General features: G+C 48.0%; 1 protein-coding gene across 1 annotated transcript; it reads left to right on the top strand.

The window, feature by feature from the left end:
* The first annotated feature begins 2,464 nt into the window (after positions 1-2,464).
* On the top strand, positions 2,465-12,673 carry LOC127238839 (zinc finger protein 235). The gene is made up of 4 exons (XM_051207589.1): positions 2,465-2,800; positions 3,504-3,564; positions 6,177-6,303; positions 9,942-12,673. Exons 2-4 carry the CDS (start codon positions 3,550-3,552, stop codon positions 11,837-11,839), a joined length of 2,040 nt encoding a protein of 679 aa, XP_051063546.1. The 5' UTR covers positions 2,465-2,800; positions 3,504-3,549; the 3' UTR covers positions 11,840-12,673.
* Positions 12,674-19,490: the final 6,817 nt, after the last annotated feature.

Below are 19,490 nucleotides of genomic sequence, written 5' to 3'. Positions count from 1 at the left end.
ATCTCCTTAAATCTAACATTTCCACAGGAGTCCATTCAGCTCTTGCACAGCCTTGGGAATATCTGTCATTTGGCAATTCTTTTAAGTTGGTTGTTTGAAAACCTTATGATGTTCCTCTCTTACCTTATAATGCAGTGCTGAAATTAGTTCTCCTTTAAACACCTCTGTATTAAGTTTTTCTAAGGCCTGTACCTTGGCAGTCATCAACTTTTTAAAAGGGTAAACCAAAAATTGTCAAACCAACAATAAAGATGATCAAAATGATAGTTAACATTATGTTAATCCCAATTAAATTGATTATCTCTTCATTTAATTCTTCCAAAATTTAAATCATGCATCGTGTAACCTAACTCCATTATAATGGATTTTTTTTTTTAATGTGGGGGAAAACTCTCTCCTTTAATTCTGCCCTCTGCCCTTTAATAATTCCAAACTGTCTCACCAAATCTGCTGCTGATGACAATTCAGATGACAGTGAAATGTGAAACTGACTGCTGCTGTGTAGAACAGTAGAAGCCCAAGCAGGTTTCAAGGCAGCCACCTAGTTTGGCATCGTCCAGAGAAGAGGATCCTGGGAAAGCCCACAACCCACTGAGAGAAAAGAAGCCAAGGAGCCGTCATTGGCAAGGGAAACTTGCAAATACAGCTAACACCTGTAGCATTTGGAGCCCAAACACCTGCTGCAGAGAGGCTGCAACGGAAAAAGTCAGACCCACCCAGAGGGCTTGGGGAAAAGAGGGAAGGAAATCCTAGCCAGAGGGGCAGTGACTCTAGCTGTGTGTAGCTCCAGCCTGTGCCAGTGCCTGCAAAGCCACAAGCTTTTATTTTATTTATTTATTTATTTATTTATTTATTTATTTATTTATTTTATGAATTAGTGCCAGATGTAGTGAGAATTCTAATTGGTCTTAATAAGAAAAACCCAGAGTCAGGTATGGGGGTAAAGGCTGAAAGATCAGAGAGACAAGGGAACAGGCCGCTTCTCACCTCACCAATTCCTAAGCTGAAAAAGGGTCAAGCTCCTCTGCTCCCTGCATTATCCCATCCTCTCTCCAACCAGCCCTATTATTTCCTCTCCCCTCCTCCCAGGTGCTGGGATTAAAGGTATGTGCTGCCACTGCCTGGCCTCTATCTTAGCTGGTGGCTAGTTCCGAACTCTGATCGCCAGACAAGCTTTATTTGTTAGAACACAAACAAAATATCACCACAGAACATCCTCAACTTGCTCCTTTGCCTATGAGGGCAACTCAGATTCTACCATTCCTCGTCCCAGAATTCTCACAGTTTCTTGGACTCAATCTCTTCCTGTGCAGCTATTGGCCAATAAGCTTTTTATTGGCCAATGAGAGTAATACATATTCATAGCGTGCAAAAAGATTGTACACTGCAGCCATGATCTTTCCTGACTCAAAGTAATCACTCAATGACTTTTGTTCTATATGTAAAAATATGCAAAGATACAACATTTGAAAGTTTATTTCAAAATGGATCAGACGGGATCTGACTAGGCATATATATATATTTGAAATGAAGGGCATCAAGCAATAGTCTCATCTGAAATAACAGCAGTTTCATTAGAAACCCTAACCCTGTCCTAAGCATATAGGTGTGGAATTCTTGAAATAGTTGGTCTTCCTCTCTACCGTTCACTGTTAGGGCTGGCTGTGTGTTTATTGGTTCCGATAGAGGACCCACAACCCCAGTCTGCGACAGCCAACATTCGGCCAACAGTTTAATAATTAATATGTCTCTGTGTGTTTATTTGGGGCTGAAGTGGCTGTGGGACCAGGCAGGACAGAAACCTCCATCTTCACACCACCGCTGCTGCCTGGCGTCTTCATGCAAACTCTTGGTTTTGGGTTGCTCACAAGATGGCAGAATGATAAGTAAAGAACACTGTCTCAGCACACAAATGAGTCTGGTTTTTAAAAGAATTGAATGAGTGTGTAACAGTGGATTTGGTAGTGTATATTCTGCCTCTACAATACACTCCTCCAGACTTGGCTCAATAACCCAGCAGCAAGTTAGGGCAGATTCTGAGACTGCAAGTCAGGCAGCCATCTATGGAGAGGGGACAGAGTGTGAATGAGAGAGTGGCACGGAGTTGAACTGTCCTTTGGGCAAGAGGCTTATTAACAGAGTTGCTTCAGCATGGAGCTGCTTGAAGTGGAGTTTTCCTGAAACTTAGAAGGTGCCTTCCTGTAATGTGTAGTTTCTTAATTAGTGTGTGTGTGTGTGTGTGTGTGTGTGTGTGTGTGTGTGTGTGTGTGTGTGTTTGGAAGAGGGATAGTAATTGTGGCACAAACCCAAGAATCTTTTATGGCACTTCAGAAATGATCAAAACAAAAAGCAATCGGGAAAGCGAGTTCCTGAAAAGCGATTTCCACTGAGCTCACTCTAGTTAAAACAGCGTGAAACTTGTGGGCACTTAAGCGTTCTGGGGAATGTAGTCCGGGAGAGGAATCAGAGCTAGGCGGCCTCCACTGAGGCATTCTGGGAATTGTAGTTCCGGCCCCAGCGGCGTCCGGGGTCGCTTCCGCTGCTGCAAGGCGAGGCTGCCTGGTAGTGGTTCTAGGGAGCTGAGGTTCTGGAGCTTCCTGTGCCCCATCCTATGTGTTCGTGCTCCCGGAGGTCCCCGCAGGGACCAGGTCTGCGGCCTGGGGAGAAACGGGGTGGCGGCGGCCGGGTCCGCTGTCGCTGGACTCTGCCTGAGGCGACGCTGAGGGGGAGTCTAGCTTCCCACGGGAGCCTGGAAGAACAGCTGTGATGACAGATGGCCAGTGTCCTGAAGACTTAAGTGGTATGCAAACCTGTTGTTGTTGTTTTTTAATGCAATATTTTTGCATTTATTTATTTACTTACTGGGGGGGGGCGTGACACAGCTTGTGTACCAAGGAGGTCAGAAGGCAACTTGTGGGAATCTGGGCTCTCTTTCCTCAGTATGGGGTCCAGAAACTTGAATTAAGGTGGTCAGACTCCATGGCAGTCACCCCTGAGACATCTCATCGGTCCTAATCCCCTTTTCTTTAGAAAAGTTTTAGGTTTTTATTGGTCATTATCTTAATGCACGAGGGGAAAGAGGCATTGTGGAGGCTCTTGCAGATGAGCAGTGTTTACCAGTAATTAAAACCTTTTGGAAGCCAGAGTCAGAGGGAGGACAATTTAACTTCTACGGATGGAAACAATTACATCAAGATAGTTGGTCCAAATGAATAGACCTTCTGAACGCGATGGTGACACAGCGTTCATCAGAGTTATGAGCAGCCCCAAAGCTGCTGGAAATAGAGAATGTGAACTGTGCTAGCCCATTGCAGTGAGTGAGGCGGAGCACGGTGGCTTGGTACCCTGGAGACTTACTCTGCAGCTCAGTTCGAAATAGGTAGGAAAGCCAGGTCGAAGCGCACAGACTTGGAATGCCAGCGCTTGGGGCTGATGGACAAGCTCAGGAAGTCGTGTGGAGCGACTGTGCTAGCGATGCTCTCACGAAGCCCTTCTTTCCCCAGCTTGCATTCCAGAGCCCTGCCTTGTCCCAGAGAGGAGAAGAGAACAATGACCAAGTTACAGGTGAGTTGCATAGACAGGCTGGGCAAGCGCTCCACAGACAAGCCACACTGAAAGTGCTAGAGGGTGTTGCTGAGAAGAACGGCTTGGGAAAAGGCTGAATATGAGAGCATAATGGGGGAGCATGTGCTCAAAGCACGCTGCACACATGAAATTGCAAAAGGACACATTTTGAAATGGAAAAAGAGGGCTGGAGAGATGGCTCAGCAGCCAAGCTGGCCTTCCTGAGGCTAAGTTCAGTTCTCAGCACGCGCTTCTGACAGCTTACAATTACCTGTAATTCCAACTCCAGGATGCCCCCTTCTGGCCTCCTGGTGCATCTGCACACACATGTACACACACTCTCTCTCTCTCTCTCTCTCTCTCTCTCTCTCTCTCTCTAAAAAAAAAATTAAGTTCATATACATTTTAAAAAGTAGCATCATTTCCCATGGTTTGCTGCATTTATTTTGCAAGTGAGTATGGGTTCTCCATATTGGTGTGGTTTACGAATTTTTTACTTTAAAATTTTGTACTATTAGTATTGTGCGTGTGTGTGGGGGTTGGTTGTGAGTATACCAAGGCATGCATGTAGATGTCAAAGGGCAGCTTTTGGGATCTGGACCCTCTTCTTCCATCCTTGCTGAAGCAGCAACTCCTGTGTCTGTGACTCTGCGGGGACAGGCAGATTGCCTGGTACTTATCGGTAGCCACCTTAGCCTAACTGGCAAGTTCCAGGCTGCGAAAGACACTGGCTCAAAAACAGGAAAAGGTGGCTAGCACCCGAGGAAGGACAGCAGAGAATGTGCACACTCACATGCACACATACGTGTGTGGACATGCATTCAATAAGGTTAAAGCCTTCATTTTTAATTAGACAAAAAGGGGAGATGCCATGGGACAATCTTTTTCTGCACTATGAATATGTATTGTTCTCGTTGGTTAAGTAAAAGCTGCCAGGCCAGTAGCTGGGCAGGAAGTTAGGCGGGAAAGCCAAATTGAGAACGATGGGAAGAAAGAGGGCAGAGTCAGGAGAGACGCCTGCCAGCTGGCTGTGTGAAAAACGATATAAGAAGCCATGAGCCGTGAGACAAATCATAACTAGAAATATGGGTTAACTTAAGTGTAGGGGTTATCTAGTGACAAGCCTGAGCTGCTATAATTTATGATTTATATTCACCTCTGAGTCGGTTGTTTGGGGCCGGGTGGTCAGGAGAGAAATGGTCACCTGTGTGCCTGCATACTCGGGTACACTCCTGCACTGACCATATTCACTTGCCTCATTTGGCACTCTGAGCATTCATCTCCTGAACAGGCAGGGAGTGTCTGGCTGCTGCCATCTGCATCGCGTCAGTCAGAGGTGGACCCAACTGGGGTGATGGAGGAATGAGGAAAGACAGACACACAAACACATGCACAGACAAGCTGGGAGACACTCCAGCAGCTCAGAAACTCAGTGCATTTTCATTTGTCACAAGCGCCCAGAAGGCTGAGGCATGTCCCAGTTGATTTAAATATGGATTTAAGGGGCACATTTTACATGGTGCTGGGCCAATTTCTGCAGCTGCCTCCCATCAGTTCCCAGGAGTGGATGCTTGGTTTCCCAGTTAATCTGGGATGAGTACCCCTCATTCTCTGTATTCTGGCTTAACCTGGGCACTTTTAAAAGCTCTGGGTGCTTTGCTAAGTGATTAAAAATAGCAGTTTTCTGAAACTTTCACTGAATTAAAATTTTTTACATTTACTATATATATATATATATATATATATGTATATATATACACACACACATATAAAATAGCCTTTATGGAACACTATGTGGCTGTGAATGACATAATACAGATATTGGTGGTGTTTCGACATATACTGGCTGCTTAATGTGTATCCTACGTGGTCCTAGACCATTTCTGTGGTTTCATTTAATCCGTTCAGGGACATTGTGATGTAGGTACTACCACACAGACGGGGAAGCTGAGAAGATGAGAAATCAGTATCCCTAGCTCATCAGGCCAGGGATGCACAGGGATGAACAGCGGCCCTTAAGATTTGCAGAACCTGTGTTCACGCCTGTTACCCCGAACACAGCTGCTGTTGGCAGAGGTGTGTTCCTGAGAACTGCGTGTTCTAGAAGGTTCTCGGGGGCCTCTTAGATTGACCGGCCTAAGGAGATAACGAGCAATTCAGACCTGAGTGCCGTCTGCCAAATACCCCAGGACACAGAAGCATTTCATACGGAGAATTTTTGGATTTGTAAATACTTGCATAGACTTCGCAAATAAAGAATTCTGAACTTGAAATCCATAATGTTCCTCCGGCAAAAAGCACTTTTAAATGATGTCATCACTCATGAAATGGGTTTCAGAGCATTTTGGATTTGGGGGTGAAGGGGGTGAGGAGCTGGGCATTGCCAGCTGTTTGCAGCACAGGGCATGTTGATCCCCACATGGGTTTGCCCTCTCCAACTCTAAAGTCTGTGGCTTCCTCTTTAACAGCAGTGGTCCTAGTGATGCATCTTTGCAAAAGGCACCAATGTCCCTTACACCGCTGTTCCCCTCTTTTGCCCCCTGGGCACACAGTTGCCCAGGTCCTAGTAGCACCGGTTATGTAGCTGAGGTGGCATGTGTTTGCCGTCACAGGAGGCAGTGACGTTCAAGGACGTGGCTGTGGTCTTCAGCGAGGAGGAGCTGGGGCTGCTGAACGCTGCCCAGAGGAAGCTGTACCGAGATGTGATGTTGGAGAACTTCTGGAACCTTCTGTCTGTGGGTGAGGATGGCGGCCTGTGTCCCAAGTTTACATCCGGCATCGTCTTTGGTTGCGTTCCCAGCTTTCCTGTCAGGGCTATTTATTTTTTATTTTATGTATTTCTGGGTGTTTTGTCCGTTTTGTGTTTCTGCATGGTGCCCTTGGAAGCCAGAAGAGCGCATCACATCCCCTGGAACTGGAGTAGTAGACGGTTTGGAGCCGTCGTGTGGGCGCCTTCTGGAAGAGCAGAAATTTTTCTGAGGCATTCTGTGTGTATATGTGAGTGTGCACGCAGGGGTGTGTGTGTGTGTGTCTCAGTGTATGTGGGGACTGTGTGTGTGTGCCTTAGTGCTTTGTGTTACTGTGAGGAGACACCATGACCATGGCAACGTATACAAAAGAAAGCATTTAATTGGGGCTGGCTTACAGTTTCAGAGGTTTAGTCCACTATCGTCATTAGGAAGCATGGCGGCATTCGGGCAGATATAATTGCTGAGAGCTCTACATCCACATTCGAAGGCAGCAGGAAGAGAGAAGCACTGGGCTTGGCTTGATTATTTGAAACCTCAAGCCCCGCCCCCAGCTCCTCTAACAAGGCCGCACCTACTCCAACAAGGCCACACCTCCTAATAGTGCCACGCCCTATGAGCCCATTATCGCCATTTTCATTCAAACCAGCACATTCTACTCCCCGGCCCTGTTATTAGCCATATCAGAATGCAAAACTGCATTTAGTCCAACTTCAAAATCCCTTATCCATACTCTATCACAGTCAATTCTATTTAAAAGTCCAGAGTTCAAAGTCTCTTGTAGACGCGCGGCAGTCTCTTAAAATCAAAACGGAAAAGCAGATCACGTGCTTCCAACATACAATGGCACGGGATATACATTCCCATTCCAAGAGGAAGGAAAGGGAGCAGAGTGAGGAAAAACTGGACAAAGGCAATTCCTAAAACCAGCTGGGCAGACTCCAAACTGCATCTCCGTAGCTGCTGTCAACGCAACACACTTCTCTCCCTCCGTTCCCCGCCAGCGGCTCTCGTCGGCAGGTGCCCCACACGCTGACACCTCTAACGTCTTGAGGTCTCCATGCAATCCAGGCTTCACTATCACAGCTTCATGCAATGGCCTCTCTGGGCCTCCATTCAGGGACACCCTGACAGAGGCCTGGCCTCCGCAACTTTCCTTAGCTGCAGAGGGAGATTCCACAGGCCCTTATATCTTTGGCCCAGAGAGGTAAGTGCAGCTACCAGGGCTCTTGTGTGGGGTGCTTCCCCCTCCTCCAACCCCAGCCAGAGAGTCCCATTGTGCTGCTCATGCCTCAGAACTTTGGCTTCACATTTTACTCGGTAAAATCGAGTTGTTACTTTGAGTTCTTTGGGGTTTTTGGTTGGTTGGTTTGGTTTGAGGGTTTTTTGTTTATTTGTTGTTTTGGTTTTTTGTTTTTGTTGTTGTTTTTTTTCAAGACAGGGTTTCTCTGTTTAACAACTCTGGCTGTCCTGGAACTCACTCTGTAGCCCAGGCTGGCCTTGGCCTCCACCTGCCTCTGCCTCCCAAGTGCTGGGTTTAAAGGCGTGCGCCATCACTGGAGTGCTTTGGTTTTGTGGCAAGAGCTGGCTATGTAGTCCAGGTTTGCCCAAAGCTTGTGATCCTCCTGCCTCAGCTTCTCAAGCACTAGGGTGATAGTTTGGTCCACTGTGCCTGGCTGGGGTCCACCTTCCCAGGGCTTGAAAGACCCATGGACCTTCACGCTCCCACTCAGGAAAGGCGACACCCCAAATCTCTCACGAGAAGCAGTCTTGATGTAAAAAGCATCTTTATATTCCAAGTGCACTGGGGTCCACAGTCACACGCCACGCAGGGGTAGAGGACTGAGGACCCTGAGTACAGAATTGAGACAGCGTTTATAGGGTTACAACAAAGCCTGCACATCGTAAACCAATCATCTCATAGCATCAAGAGCCCTCGCAGTGCGGGTCAATCAATTTAAACCGTCTAAGCTCGAGCTTTATAGACCAATCAGTTTTCTATAGCCCTGGAGGTCTGCATTTGCGTGGTTCCTAGGTGGGGTGACAAATGGCAGTTAGGTTAGGTCACTGGGGCCGGGGTTTCACAAGCAGTTTACAAAGATAAGTGGCAAGGAGTGTGGCCTTTCCCCTATTTACTGGCTGAGGACAGGGTCTGGAATTTAAGGTATTTAGTATTTTTAAACTTCTGGCTTCCTGGGGGTCATTGCAGAGCTAGGCTGTATTTTCCCATCCTTACAGACCCACACTCTAGCTCTGCCAATCTCCATCTTCCTTCCTGTATCTGTCTGCGCTACCATTGATTGCTTCTCCCCGGCCAGAATGTTCTTCCCTGGTGAAGTGTCATGCCCCCTCTCTTGGAGACTCTGCATTGGTCTACTCCGAGGTCCCCAGGGATCCCGCTCACTCTCCACGCTCTGCTGTAGCCTCTGCTGTGGTCTGAGCACCACGGGACTCCTTGCCATGGGTTTAGGGTTTAGTTGTAGTTACGCTCCGCATGTGCAGCTGCAGTGTGGTCCGTCCTGGGAAGACCTTCAGTGCTCCTCACAGGAACATCGTCTCCTGACCCCCATCCCCATTCCTCTGCCTCTTTCTCCCACTGCCTTTGTTCCCAGTGCTCACACGAGCCACCAAGCAGCATCCCGGGACCGGGACCACCGGAACTTGTACTCGTCCGTTTCCTTTCTCAGCCTCAGGCTTCCCTCAGGCTTCCTTGGTTCACTTTGGTTATATTTCCCGTCCTGGCAGCTTGCTCGTGTGCCATTGTCCGGCTTCCTTGGGGGCCGGTTGGATAGCGCTGTAACCGTTGTCATTACCTCGGGACATCCGCTGCTCTGCTTGGCATCTGAGATCTGTGGTTTCCGAGCCTCTCCCCCCCCCCCCCAGTCCTCTGAGAGCCCGGACATCTTAGGTAGGAGCGCAGGCCTTTGAAGGGAGCCCGCTTGTTCCCATGCCTACACTCTGCCTTTTCCCAGAGGAGGCCTTCCCTACTCAGCACGCGTGTTTGGAGCCTTGCTCTTTCCATACTTTAGCTGTCTTCTAGGCGTTTCCAAGGGAGCGTGCGTGGCGAAGTCCTTCCAGTCCCCTCGTACACACACGAGTGCTCAAGCGGAGCCTTCCTCAAGCGGGACCTCGGTTTCTGAGCCTCCGCTGTTCAGTTCAGCCTCTGTGTACCTCACCTCTTGCCCTCCGCCTTGACGTGCCTTGTGTGCCTCCATTCACTCTCATCCCGACTCCGAGTCAGGGTGAACCAGATCAGTCTTCCTGTCAACCAGGCAGGCCTGGTCCTCTCTGCTCCCTCCGGTGCTCCCTCCCGTCTCAGGGAGGAGTCAACCCTGGCCATCCCTCGGGTAAAAAGATGCTGGAAAGTCTCCCCTCCCCCACTATCCATCACACAGGCCGCGTGAGGCTGGTGCGAGGCGGAGGGTGCCTTTGCTCCTGGGCTCACCCCAAATCTCACACCGTGTCACACTCTTGAGTGCACGCTCTCTTTGTTATAGACCCTTATTCCCGGCGCTCCCGCAAGTGAAGTCTTCCGCGCTGGTCTCTAATTAATGTTTCCAGAGAGAAATGAGGCCTCGACCCTTTGACGACCCCCCTTGCTGATGCCACTTTCCATCTGTATCCTTTCAGGAGGCCAGGGTCCAAACAAGATGCAGAGTCTTCACGAAACAGGACTAAGGTGCCTCTTAACGGGGCGGCTTCCATGCTGGCAAACGATGAGCGATGACGTCAAGAACCTGGTCAGAACCCCAGGTGCCGCAGGAAAGCCTCACTTCCTGGAGCAATGTAACTCCTTCTGCCACAGGGGAGCAGAAGAGCCGCCCTGGGCCTGCCTGGGTGACGGCTGTCGCCTGGGTGACGGCTGTCGTGAGAGGCTCACGGGAGACCATTCCAGCATGACTGAAAGCCGAGCCTGCCTGTCTGGGAGAGCTCGGGGCTCTTGGAGGGAAACTCACCTTAGTGAGAGGCCGACCCATCCGAGCCACTGCCAGCAGACGGCTTGCACTCCCCACCACGGCAGCGACAAAGGCGACAAAGCCCACAGCAGTGGCGACGACTGCAGCCCAGTCAGCTTTGCGGTGTTACCACACACCCTGCACCGTATTTACACTGAATGGAAAGCCCACCAGTGCAGCGAGGGCGAAGAAGCCTCCAGGCACAGCCCCAGCCGGGGACTCCAGCCGCAGGTCCCCAGCACGCTCCAGGACGCCGAGCACAGCCCCCGCGCCCCCGCGCAACGAGGCGGCCCCCCGGGGAGAAAGCGCTACTGGTGTCCCGCCTGCGGCAAGGGCTTCAGCCAGAGCTCCAATCTGCAGACGCACCAGCGGGTGCACACCGGGGAGAAGCCCTACAGCTGCCCCGAGTGCGGGAAGAGTTTCAACCAGAGCTCGCACCTGTATGCCCACGCGCCCATCCACACGGGCGAGAAGCCCTACCGGTGTGAGCGCTGCGGGAAAGGCTTCAGCCGCAGCACCGACCTCAGCATCCACGGCCGCGTCCACACCGGAGAGAAGCCTTACAAGTGCGAGGCGTGTGGGAAGGGCTTCACGCAGCGGTCCCACCTGCAGGCCCACGAGAGGACGCACACGGGAGAGAAGCCCTACCCGTGCGGGGACTGCGGCCGGCGCTTCAGCTGCAGCTCGAACCTCCACACGCACCAGAGGGTGCACACCGAGGAGAAGCCCTACCGGTGCGACGCGTGCGGCAAGCGCTTCAGCTTGAGCTTCAACCTGCACAGCCACCAGCGCGTGCACACCGGGGAGAAGCCCTACCGATGTGAGGCGTGCGGCAAGGGCTTCAGCTCGGCCTCGAGCTTCCAAAGCCACCAGCGCGTGCACACGGGCGAGAAGCCGTTTTGCTGCAGCGTGTGCGGCAAGGGCTTCAGCCAGAGCTCGTATTTCCAGGCCCACCAGAGGGTGCACACCGGGGAGAAGCCCTACAAGTGCAGCGTGTGTGGCAAGCGCTTCAACTGGAGCCTGAACCTCCACAACCACCAGCGCGTGCACACCGGAGAGAGGCCCTACAAATGTGAGGCGTGCGGCAAGGGCTTCAGCCAGGCCTCGAACCTGCAGGCGCATCAGAGCGTCCACACCGGGGAGAAGCCGTTCAAATGCAACACGTGCTCCAAGCGGTTCAGTCAGGCCTCGCACCTCCAGGCCCACCAGAGGGTGCACACGGGCGAGAAGCCCTACAAGTGTGACACTTGCGGGAAAGCCTTCAGCCAGAGATCCAACCTCCAAGTGCATCAGATCATCCACACCGGGGAGAAGCCGTTCAAGTGTGAGGAGTGTGGGAAGGAGTTCAGCTGGAGCGCGGGGCTGAGCGCTCACCAGAGGGTGCACACCGGTGAGAAACCCTACACGTGCCAGCAGTGTGGGAAAGGATTCAGCCAGGCCTCACACTTCCACACGCACCAGAGGGTCCACACCGGGGAGAGGCCGTACATCTGCAGCATCTGCTCCAAGGGCTTCAGCCAGAGATCGCATCTGGTATACCACCAGCGGGTCCATACTGCGGGGAACCCTTAGGAGCTCTGTGTTGCCAACCCACCCAAGGCATCTCGTCTCCCTGGAAACCCGTGCTGCTGATTGTTTAGGGTTCCTCAGAACACAGAGCCTTTGGAGACTTCACAGGGGAGATGCGCTTCTGTTTTGGAGATCGGTTCTTTACAAATGTCGGAAGTCACAGATGAGAGGGAAATGGCCCTATCCATGTGTAATCGCCACGTACAAGAGTTGCCACCCTCGGGATTTGACACAGCAGGGAAATCTCAGCGTCCATCCAGGTCTTTGCAGAGAGGCCACAGGAAGGGCTTTAACCAAAGTGGGAGATTGGCAAGTGTTGACAGGCGCCACTTCATCGTAGGAAATAATGCTCCTCTGTCCTCTGCTATACAGAGCTGTGTGGCTCAGGCCCCAGAGTTCCTGAAGTGGAGAAGGACTCTATAAATAAGACTCGTGTTTGAAAACGCTAGCCAGTCCTCAACCCTGCGTTCATACTGATTCATATTCGTCAGTAATCCCTTAAGGAGCCTTAAATCATCTTCCAGAAAGCACCAGCTTCCCACTCACATCTGTAGTGTGTGGCCTGCCCCTTCCAGCCATGGTGCTTTGTGAGGCATAACAAGTCTGTACTATGTTATTCTTAATATTTGTACTTTATAGACTAGAACACTGCTTTTTTTCTAAAAAACAAAAATCTGTATTTATGAGACTAATAACACGAACAGCAACATATTTCATTGGAATTATGGGCCCTGAGTTCCTTGGGATGGGATTTTTACTGTAACCAACACTGCAGATGTTTTTACAAAGTATTTGCTGTTGACAAATAGGTTCTTAGTAAACTTGACTAGTTAAGAAGTTGCTTCTCCTCCTTCCCCCTGGTCCTAGGTCAGATTGCCCTCCCTGCACCTCGTGCTGAGCTGCCCTGTTTTAGACTGATCTGTGCCCTTCCCACAGAGTCTCCAAGGCTGGATCAGGTGTAAAGAACAGTTATTTCTTACAGCTCCAGAGATGGCGAATGTCAAAGGTTAAGCAGGGTCTCATTGTGTCACCTGATAGCAGGAGGTGTGCAGGAGTGATCTGGGGGGGGGCTGGGGCTGGTGGCACCCACAGGGTGGCTCATGACATGTCTAACAGCAGTTCCGTGGGGTCTGGTGCCCTCTTCTGACCGCCGAGGGTGTGCACATGCACACACACACACACACACACACACACACACGGGCTCGCACGTGCGCACACACAGTGCATACACACACGGTGCATACACATACACACACACACACACACACACGGTGCATACACACACACACAGTGCACATACACACTCATGGTGAATACACACACACTGCATACACACACACACTCATGGTGCATACACACACAATGTGCACACATACACGGTGCACACACACACGGTGCACACACACACGGTGCACACACACATGGTGCATATACACACAACCATTCATTCACATGAGTAAATCTAAAACCATGAAGACCCAGGGAGAACGCAGGACCCCACAGCCGGAGCTCCAGTGCGAGGCAGCGCCCTCCTGACCATCATGGCTCCACGTCCTGCCTCCTAAATCCCACTGCTGATGGAATTTGCTTCCAATGGCTGTGATAGACACTGTCTCGTGCTTTGGAGAGGAAGGGCTTACTCTACGGTCTATGTCACAGCCCAGCCCTGAGGGAAGAAGTCAGGACGGGGACCCGGAGGTAGGAACTGAAACAGAGCAACGTTTGGTGGCCTTCTCTCTGGCTCAATTAGCCTAACTTCTCCTTCCTTCCTTCCTTTCCTCCTTCCTTCCCTCTTTTCTTTTCTTTCTTTTTTTTTTTAAACAGAGTTTCTGTGTAGCTCTGGCTGTCCTGGAACTCACTCTGTAGACCAGGCTGGCCTCAAACTCAGAGACCTCACTGTCTCTGCCTCCTGAGCGCTAGGTTAAAGCCACATGCCACCAACTGGCCCGGTCTACTTTCTTGCTTATTTGGTTGCTTTTGTTTTTTGAGATTCGGTTTCTCTGTAGCTTTGGATACTGTCCTGGAACTCGCGCTGTAGACCAGGCTGGCCTTGAATTCACAGAGATTCACCTGCCTCTTTCTCCCGAGTGCTGGGATTAAAGGTGTGTGCCACCACTGCCTGGCCCAGCCTACTTACATAGTTCAGGACCATCTGCCCAAGGGAGGCACCGTCAAAGAGAGCTCTCACATCAGTTTTTAGTGAAGAAAATGTCTCACAGACTTCCCTACAGGCCAGTCTGATGGAGGTGCCTTCTTACTGATGGTTCCTCTCCCCACATGGCTGTAGTTTGTGTCAAGTTGACAAACACATTCAAGCCATGGCAAGCAGATTGCAGGGGCCTTCAGTTTTTGTTTCCCAACCGTTATTGCAACTTGGGAAGGATCAGAAGTTGAAAGTCATCGTCAGCTAAGAAGCAGAGTTTGAGGCCAGCCTGGGCTACATAAGACCCTGTCAGGGCTGGAGAGATGGCTTAGAGGTCAAGAGCACTGACTGCTCTTCCAGAGGTTCAGAGTTCAGTTCCCTGCAACCACATGGTGGCTCACAACCACCTACAATGAGATCTGGTGCCCTCTCCTGGCCTGAAGGGGTACATGCAGTCAGAACACTGTATTCACAATTTTAAAGGCCTTATCAAAAAATAACTAAATAAAAAAGAAGGAAAAAGAGGCTCCAGGTGCGGGAGGGCCCACACTTGAAATCCCAGCACTGGAGAGGGTGAGGCGGTGTGTGTGTGTGTGTAAAACTACAGGCCAGAGTAAAGACAGTCCCAGAAAAACAAAAGGAAGAATGTAGAGCATGCAGGTTGGGTTTCCAACACCCTCATGGTCGCTCACAACTGCCTGTTAAAGTCCAGTTCCAGGATCTTATGCCCTCTTCTGGCCTCTGAAGGCACTGCATGAAAAGTAAACAACAAAAAAAAAAATTCTTCCTTGATTTCTGCTGGTGTTAGGTGGATTGCAATTTAAAGTCTGAGTTTTAGGAGCAGAATAACTCTGTAGCTGTGGATGGGAAGCTAGTATCTTGTAATGTAAATTTCAGAGCTAAACATTACAGCATAAAAAATATTAAACATTAAATAATCGGGCTCAACAATATGATGTGGACGAAAGAGAAATGAATGAAGTAGAGACTTCAATCCAAACCACAGACAAAATAGACTGAAAAAGATTACAAACCACAGGTGTAGGGGCGCACGCCTTTAATCTAGCTCTCGGGAGGCAGAGGCAGGGGGATCTCTGGGTGTTCCAGGCCAGCCTGCTCTGCAGAGCGAGTTCCAGGACAGCCATGGCTACACAGAGAAACCCAAAAGGAAAAAAGAGAAGGAAGAGGGGTAGGAAGAGGAATTGATAAAAGATTGAGGGCTGATGAGGGGGCTCAGCGGGAAAGCACTTGCTGCCCGAACCTGCTGGTTGAGTGAAATCCAAGAGTCCTTCCTGCAAAGCTGTTTTCTCGTCTCCATGAGCTTGTTCCCACCCCAGCATACACACACAAATAAAGTGGTGAGGGAGGCCGGGTGTGATGGGTCCCACCTGTAACCCCACTGCGTGGGCGGCTAAGGTAGGGGTGGATCCAGGGGAAGACTTGGAGCTCAGAGCCAACTTCTCCCAGCAGCAGAGAACGTCTGTCTGCCCAGAGGTCTTCTAGGGGACACGCCCACCAGCAGTCACCCACAAGCATCCCGTCATGACCCCACTGTGGATTTTGAAATGGCCCTGCATGCAATGCCAGCCCCTATCTGGTGGAACACCTGGGAATTCTTAAGGGGGGGGATTAGGGTTTTGTAAGGAGTAAGGTTTTTCCTCCCGCCGCTGGTCTTGACCCGAAGCCGTGCCAGCCCCAATTAACACACCGAAACTCTGTATTTGATATAATGCTGTTGGCCAGGTACTTTTCGGCTAGCTCTGTGTTAATTATTAACCCATGTCTATGTATTTCCACTTGAGGGGAGAGGCAGCTGGTGATTCTGCTGTCTCCAGACTCTCCATCTTGACTCCTCCTTCCTCTTTCCTCCTTGTCTCCTAGTCCCGCCTATCTTGCTTTCCTAATGGCTAACAGTGCTTTATTCATTAACCACTATGAGAAGCATATTTACAGAATGACATCTCCCATCAGGGTTTTGTTTATTTTTTATTTTGGAAAGGGTGTTTAGCCATGTGAAGAACAGGGAACAATATTGTGATGTAGGGAGTTAGGTCTCTGTATGGTTCCACAATGGATGCTCTGAAAATGGAAAAATTCAGTGAAGGGATAATCAACTTAGCTGGGATTGGCACAGTACTAATTATAAGCATCGGTGTGGTAATTCATGTCTTATCCTTAGGAAGGTGGTTTGATATTGATGCCAAATATGAAAAAATTGACTGATAAGACACAATGCTTGGAAAGACCTACTGGAGAAAGTAAGGAAAATATTCACACAAAGACAGGGAAGTGTAGAACACATCCCACTGCATTACGAAACTGAAGAGGAACAGCCCAAAGTTATCTTAAAAAACAACCGTAATTTATCCAGTTATTGTTCGAGAATGATCACCAAATGACAGGCACACTCAAGGCTACTCAGAAATTAACTGGGATCCTGTAGAAATGTTACATTTGAAGAGATTTAAGGAAGCAGTAGTTTCATATGGTATGAATTCACCTTTTGTGAAGCCAATGTCGAATTCATAGGCAACTCAGAACTGCAGCAGTATTGGAAGCTGGTCTTCAGTTACAATGGAAATCATGGTAGAGAGAAGAAGCTAGGGTCAAAAACCAATAAATACAGCTAGAGGTATTGATACTTCTTCCCAAGATTAGCTCCTCAGTGAAGGAAAGACAGACTACATTTCATGATCATACCTTGGCTCTATCTCATACATCAGTTTTGAATGCTTGGGGCAAAACTGAAGAATCGGGAAAAGGAATACTTCATTTACTAAAACTATACAAGGTCCAAAATGAGCCTTCATTGATTTTTTTTAAACAAAGATTGACTTCTGCTGTAAATAGAATGGTAACAGATCCAGAAGTTAGACAAATGTTAACTGAACCATTGGCTTTTGAAAATGATAATTCAGAATACAAAGGGGGTGATTAGGCCTTTAAAGGCCAGATCAGCACCAATAGATGAATGCATTAGAAACACAGCTGTTATCAGATCTCATACTTGGGATACTTGGATAGAAGAAGTGTGATTTCTAAAAAATTTCAGAAAAAAATAATAGGTCAGATGTTTTAGTTGTGGTAAACAAGGTCATCTGAAAAGGCATTGTAGGCAAGGCATTCCTAGAAACATTTTTTTTTTCCTGGAGACAATCCAAACAGAAGGTTCCAGCCTTCTGGAATACCAGATTGTGTAACAAAGGCTGACACTGAACTAATGAGTGCAGATTAACATGGCACAGGAAGGAAACACTTTGCCATCAGGAAATACCTTAGGGAGCCTCTCAAAGTCCCCAGAGTCAAATTTGGTTCAATCATTCCCTGTCAGCAATGCAGAAACTCCTCCACAGAGCAATTAAAAGGCTTAATGCCTTTCTTTTGTGAAAAACTGTACTGCTCTGAATGACAGAACAGAACAGCTTCACTTGATAAAACATTTTCTGGGGGGGGGGACCAAAAAAGTATTTTAGTAAACTTCTATAAATGATCAAAGATCAAAGTTAAAATGCAATTAAATGGTATTGAAATTGGGGTTTTGGTAGACAGAGGGGCAGATGTAACAATATTTGTGTCAAAATGTGGCCATCAAAATTGGCCTCTTCAGAAGGTACATACATGTTCAGCTTTTGGAGAATGGAACTTTATCTCAGGTAAAACAAAGCCCAAGATGGGTTGAATGTACAGGGCCAGAAGGACAGAGAGGAAAATTAAAGCCATATGTGGCAAACATACCAATGAATTTATGGGGATGTGATTTGTTACAGCATTGGAATACCCAGATTAATATTCCTCCAGCCTGAGAAACAAACCATAAAGTAATGTGTATGTTTCTGAGAAAAATATTAGAAGGTATTATAAAGAGCAGTCAGGTTGTACAAACACAGGGCACAATAGCTGCTGATTTTTTGAAGTTACCAACAGCCCTACCTTTAAAACAGTTACATGATAAACATGTCTGGGTGGAACAATGGCCTTTGGCATCAGAAAAACTACAGACCTTAGAACAGCCAGTACAAGAGCAGCTAAATGCTCAACATATTGAGGAATCGACCAGTCCTTGGAATTCTCCTGTATTTGTCACTCAAAAGAAATCTAGAAAATGGAGAACGTTAACAGATTTGGTAGCCATAAATAAAGTAATTCAGCCAATGGGCTCTTGACAGCCTGGAAATTCTTTATTTCCTAAAAGATGATCTATTATGGTGATTGATTTAAAAGGCTGATTTTTTTTTTGTGGCTATACTTTTATAAGTACAGGATAAAGAAAAATTTGCCTTTATGGTACCTTCTTATAATAACTCTCAGTCTGTTAAAAGATATCAATAGAAAGCTGGGTGTTGGTGGCACACACCTTTAATCCTAGCACTTGGGAAGCAGAGGCAGGTGGATCTCTGAGTCTACAGAGCTAGTTCCAGGACAGGCTCTGAAGCAATACAGAGAAAACCTGTCTCAAAAAAAAAAAGATATCAATAGAAAATTCTTCCACAAGGGATATTAAACAGCAGGATCATGTGCCAATATTTTGGACAATGACCATTAGAAATAATTCATAAACAGTTAACTCAACCTATAATTTACAAATGACAACATGCTTGAATTTAGAGAAGGAAAGCCACATCCAACTCCAAAACCAGCATTGGTTTACACAAACTGGGACTAATAGAGAGAAATAGATTCCTGTAGAGAAATAGTTTACTAGAATTAAATATTTTTACCTTAAATTAGATTCCTCTTCGTTAAATGGTTCTTTCTGGAAAGCTATCTTCTCTTCTGTGGGCACCTACATGTTCAGTGTCTTTTGGCTGTTTGAAGATGGGTGTTTTCTGTTTTCCTGTAAAGAACACTTCCCCTACTTTTGAGAGGTCTCTGCACAAGTCATGGGAAATACTTTGGTGGATGACTTGTCATTTCTCTTCATTAAGATGTTTCTCTTATTCAACTTGGATCTTGATCAACTTAGATGGTATCCACAGCTTTCCTTCTCCTGTAGATACAAAGGTGAAATCCCTACCCCAATGTAGCACATATTCTGGTTTCCATCCTGAGGTCGATACATCCTTGAAGTACATCGGCTGGTTTAGTTCGGAAGATTTTTCTATTGTCCAGTGTCTTTCTGCAGCTGTTTTTCCTTTCTCAGTAGCATTAATAAAGTTTAATGTTAATAAAACATTATGTAATCTGTGTTTGGGTGTCTTGGTTCCTCCTGCCTGTTTATAGAACATTTTTTTAAAAAGTGCAATCGGATCTCTCAACTACTGCTTGTCCTGTAGGATTGTGTGGTATACCGGTTATGTGCTTTATGTTATAATGCTCAAAAAACTGTTTCAATTTACTGGAGACATATGCCAGAGCATTGTTGGTTTTTATTTGTGCAGGTATGCCCATAATGACCATTACCTCTAATAGGTGTGTGATAAAAGAATCAGCCTTTTCAGAGCTCAGAGCAGTGACCCATTGAAACCCTGAAAATGTATCTATAGTGTGATGCACATATTTTAATTTCCCAAA

Source organism: Phodopus roborovskii, unplaced genomic scaffold, assembly GCF_943737965.1.
Source record: "Phodopus roborovskii unplaced genomic scaffold, PHOROB, whole genome shotgun sequence".
In the NCBI taxonomy this organism is placed as follows: domain Eukaryota; kingdom Metazoa; phylum Chordata; class Mammalia; order Rodentia; family Cricetidae; genus Phodopus; species Phodopus roborovskii.
Note: the sequence above shows the minus strand (reverse complement) of the source record. Positions and strands in the feature narration are given on the sequence as shown.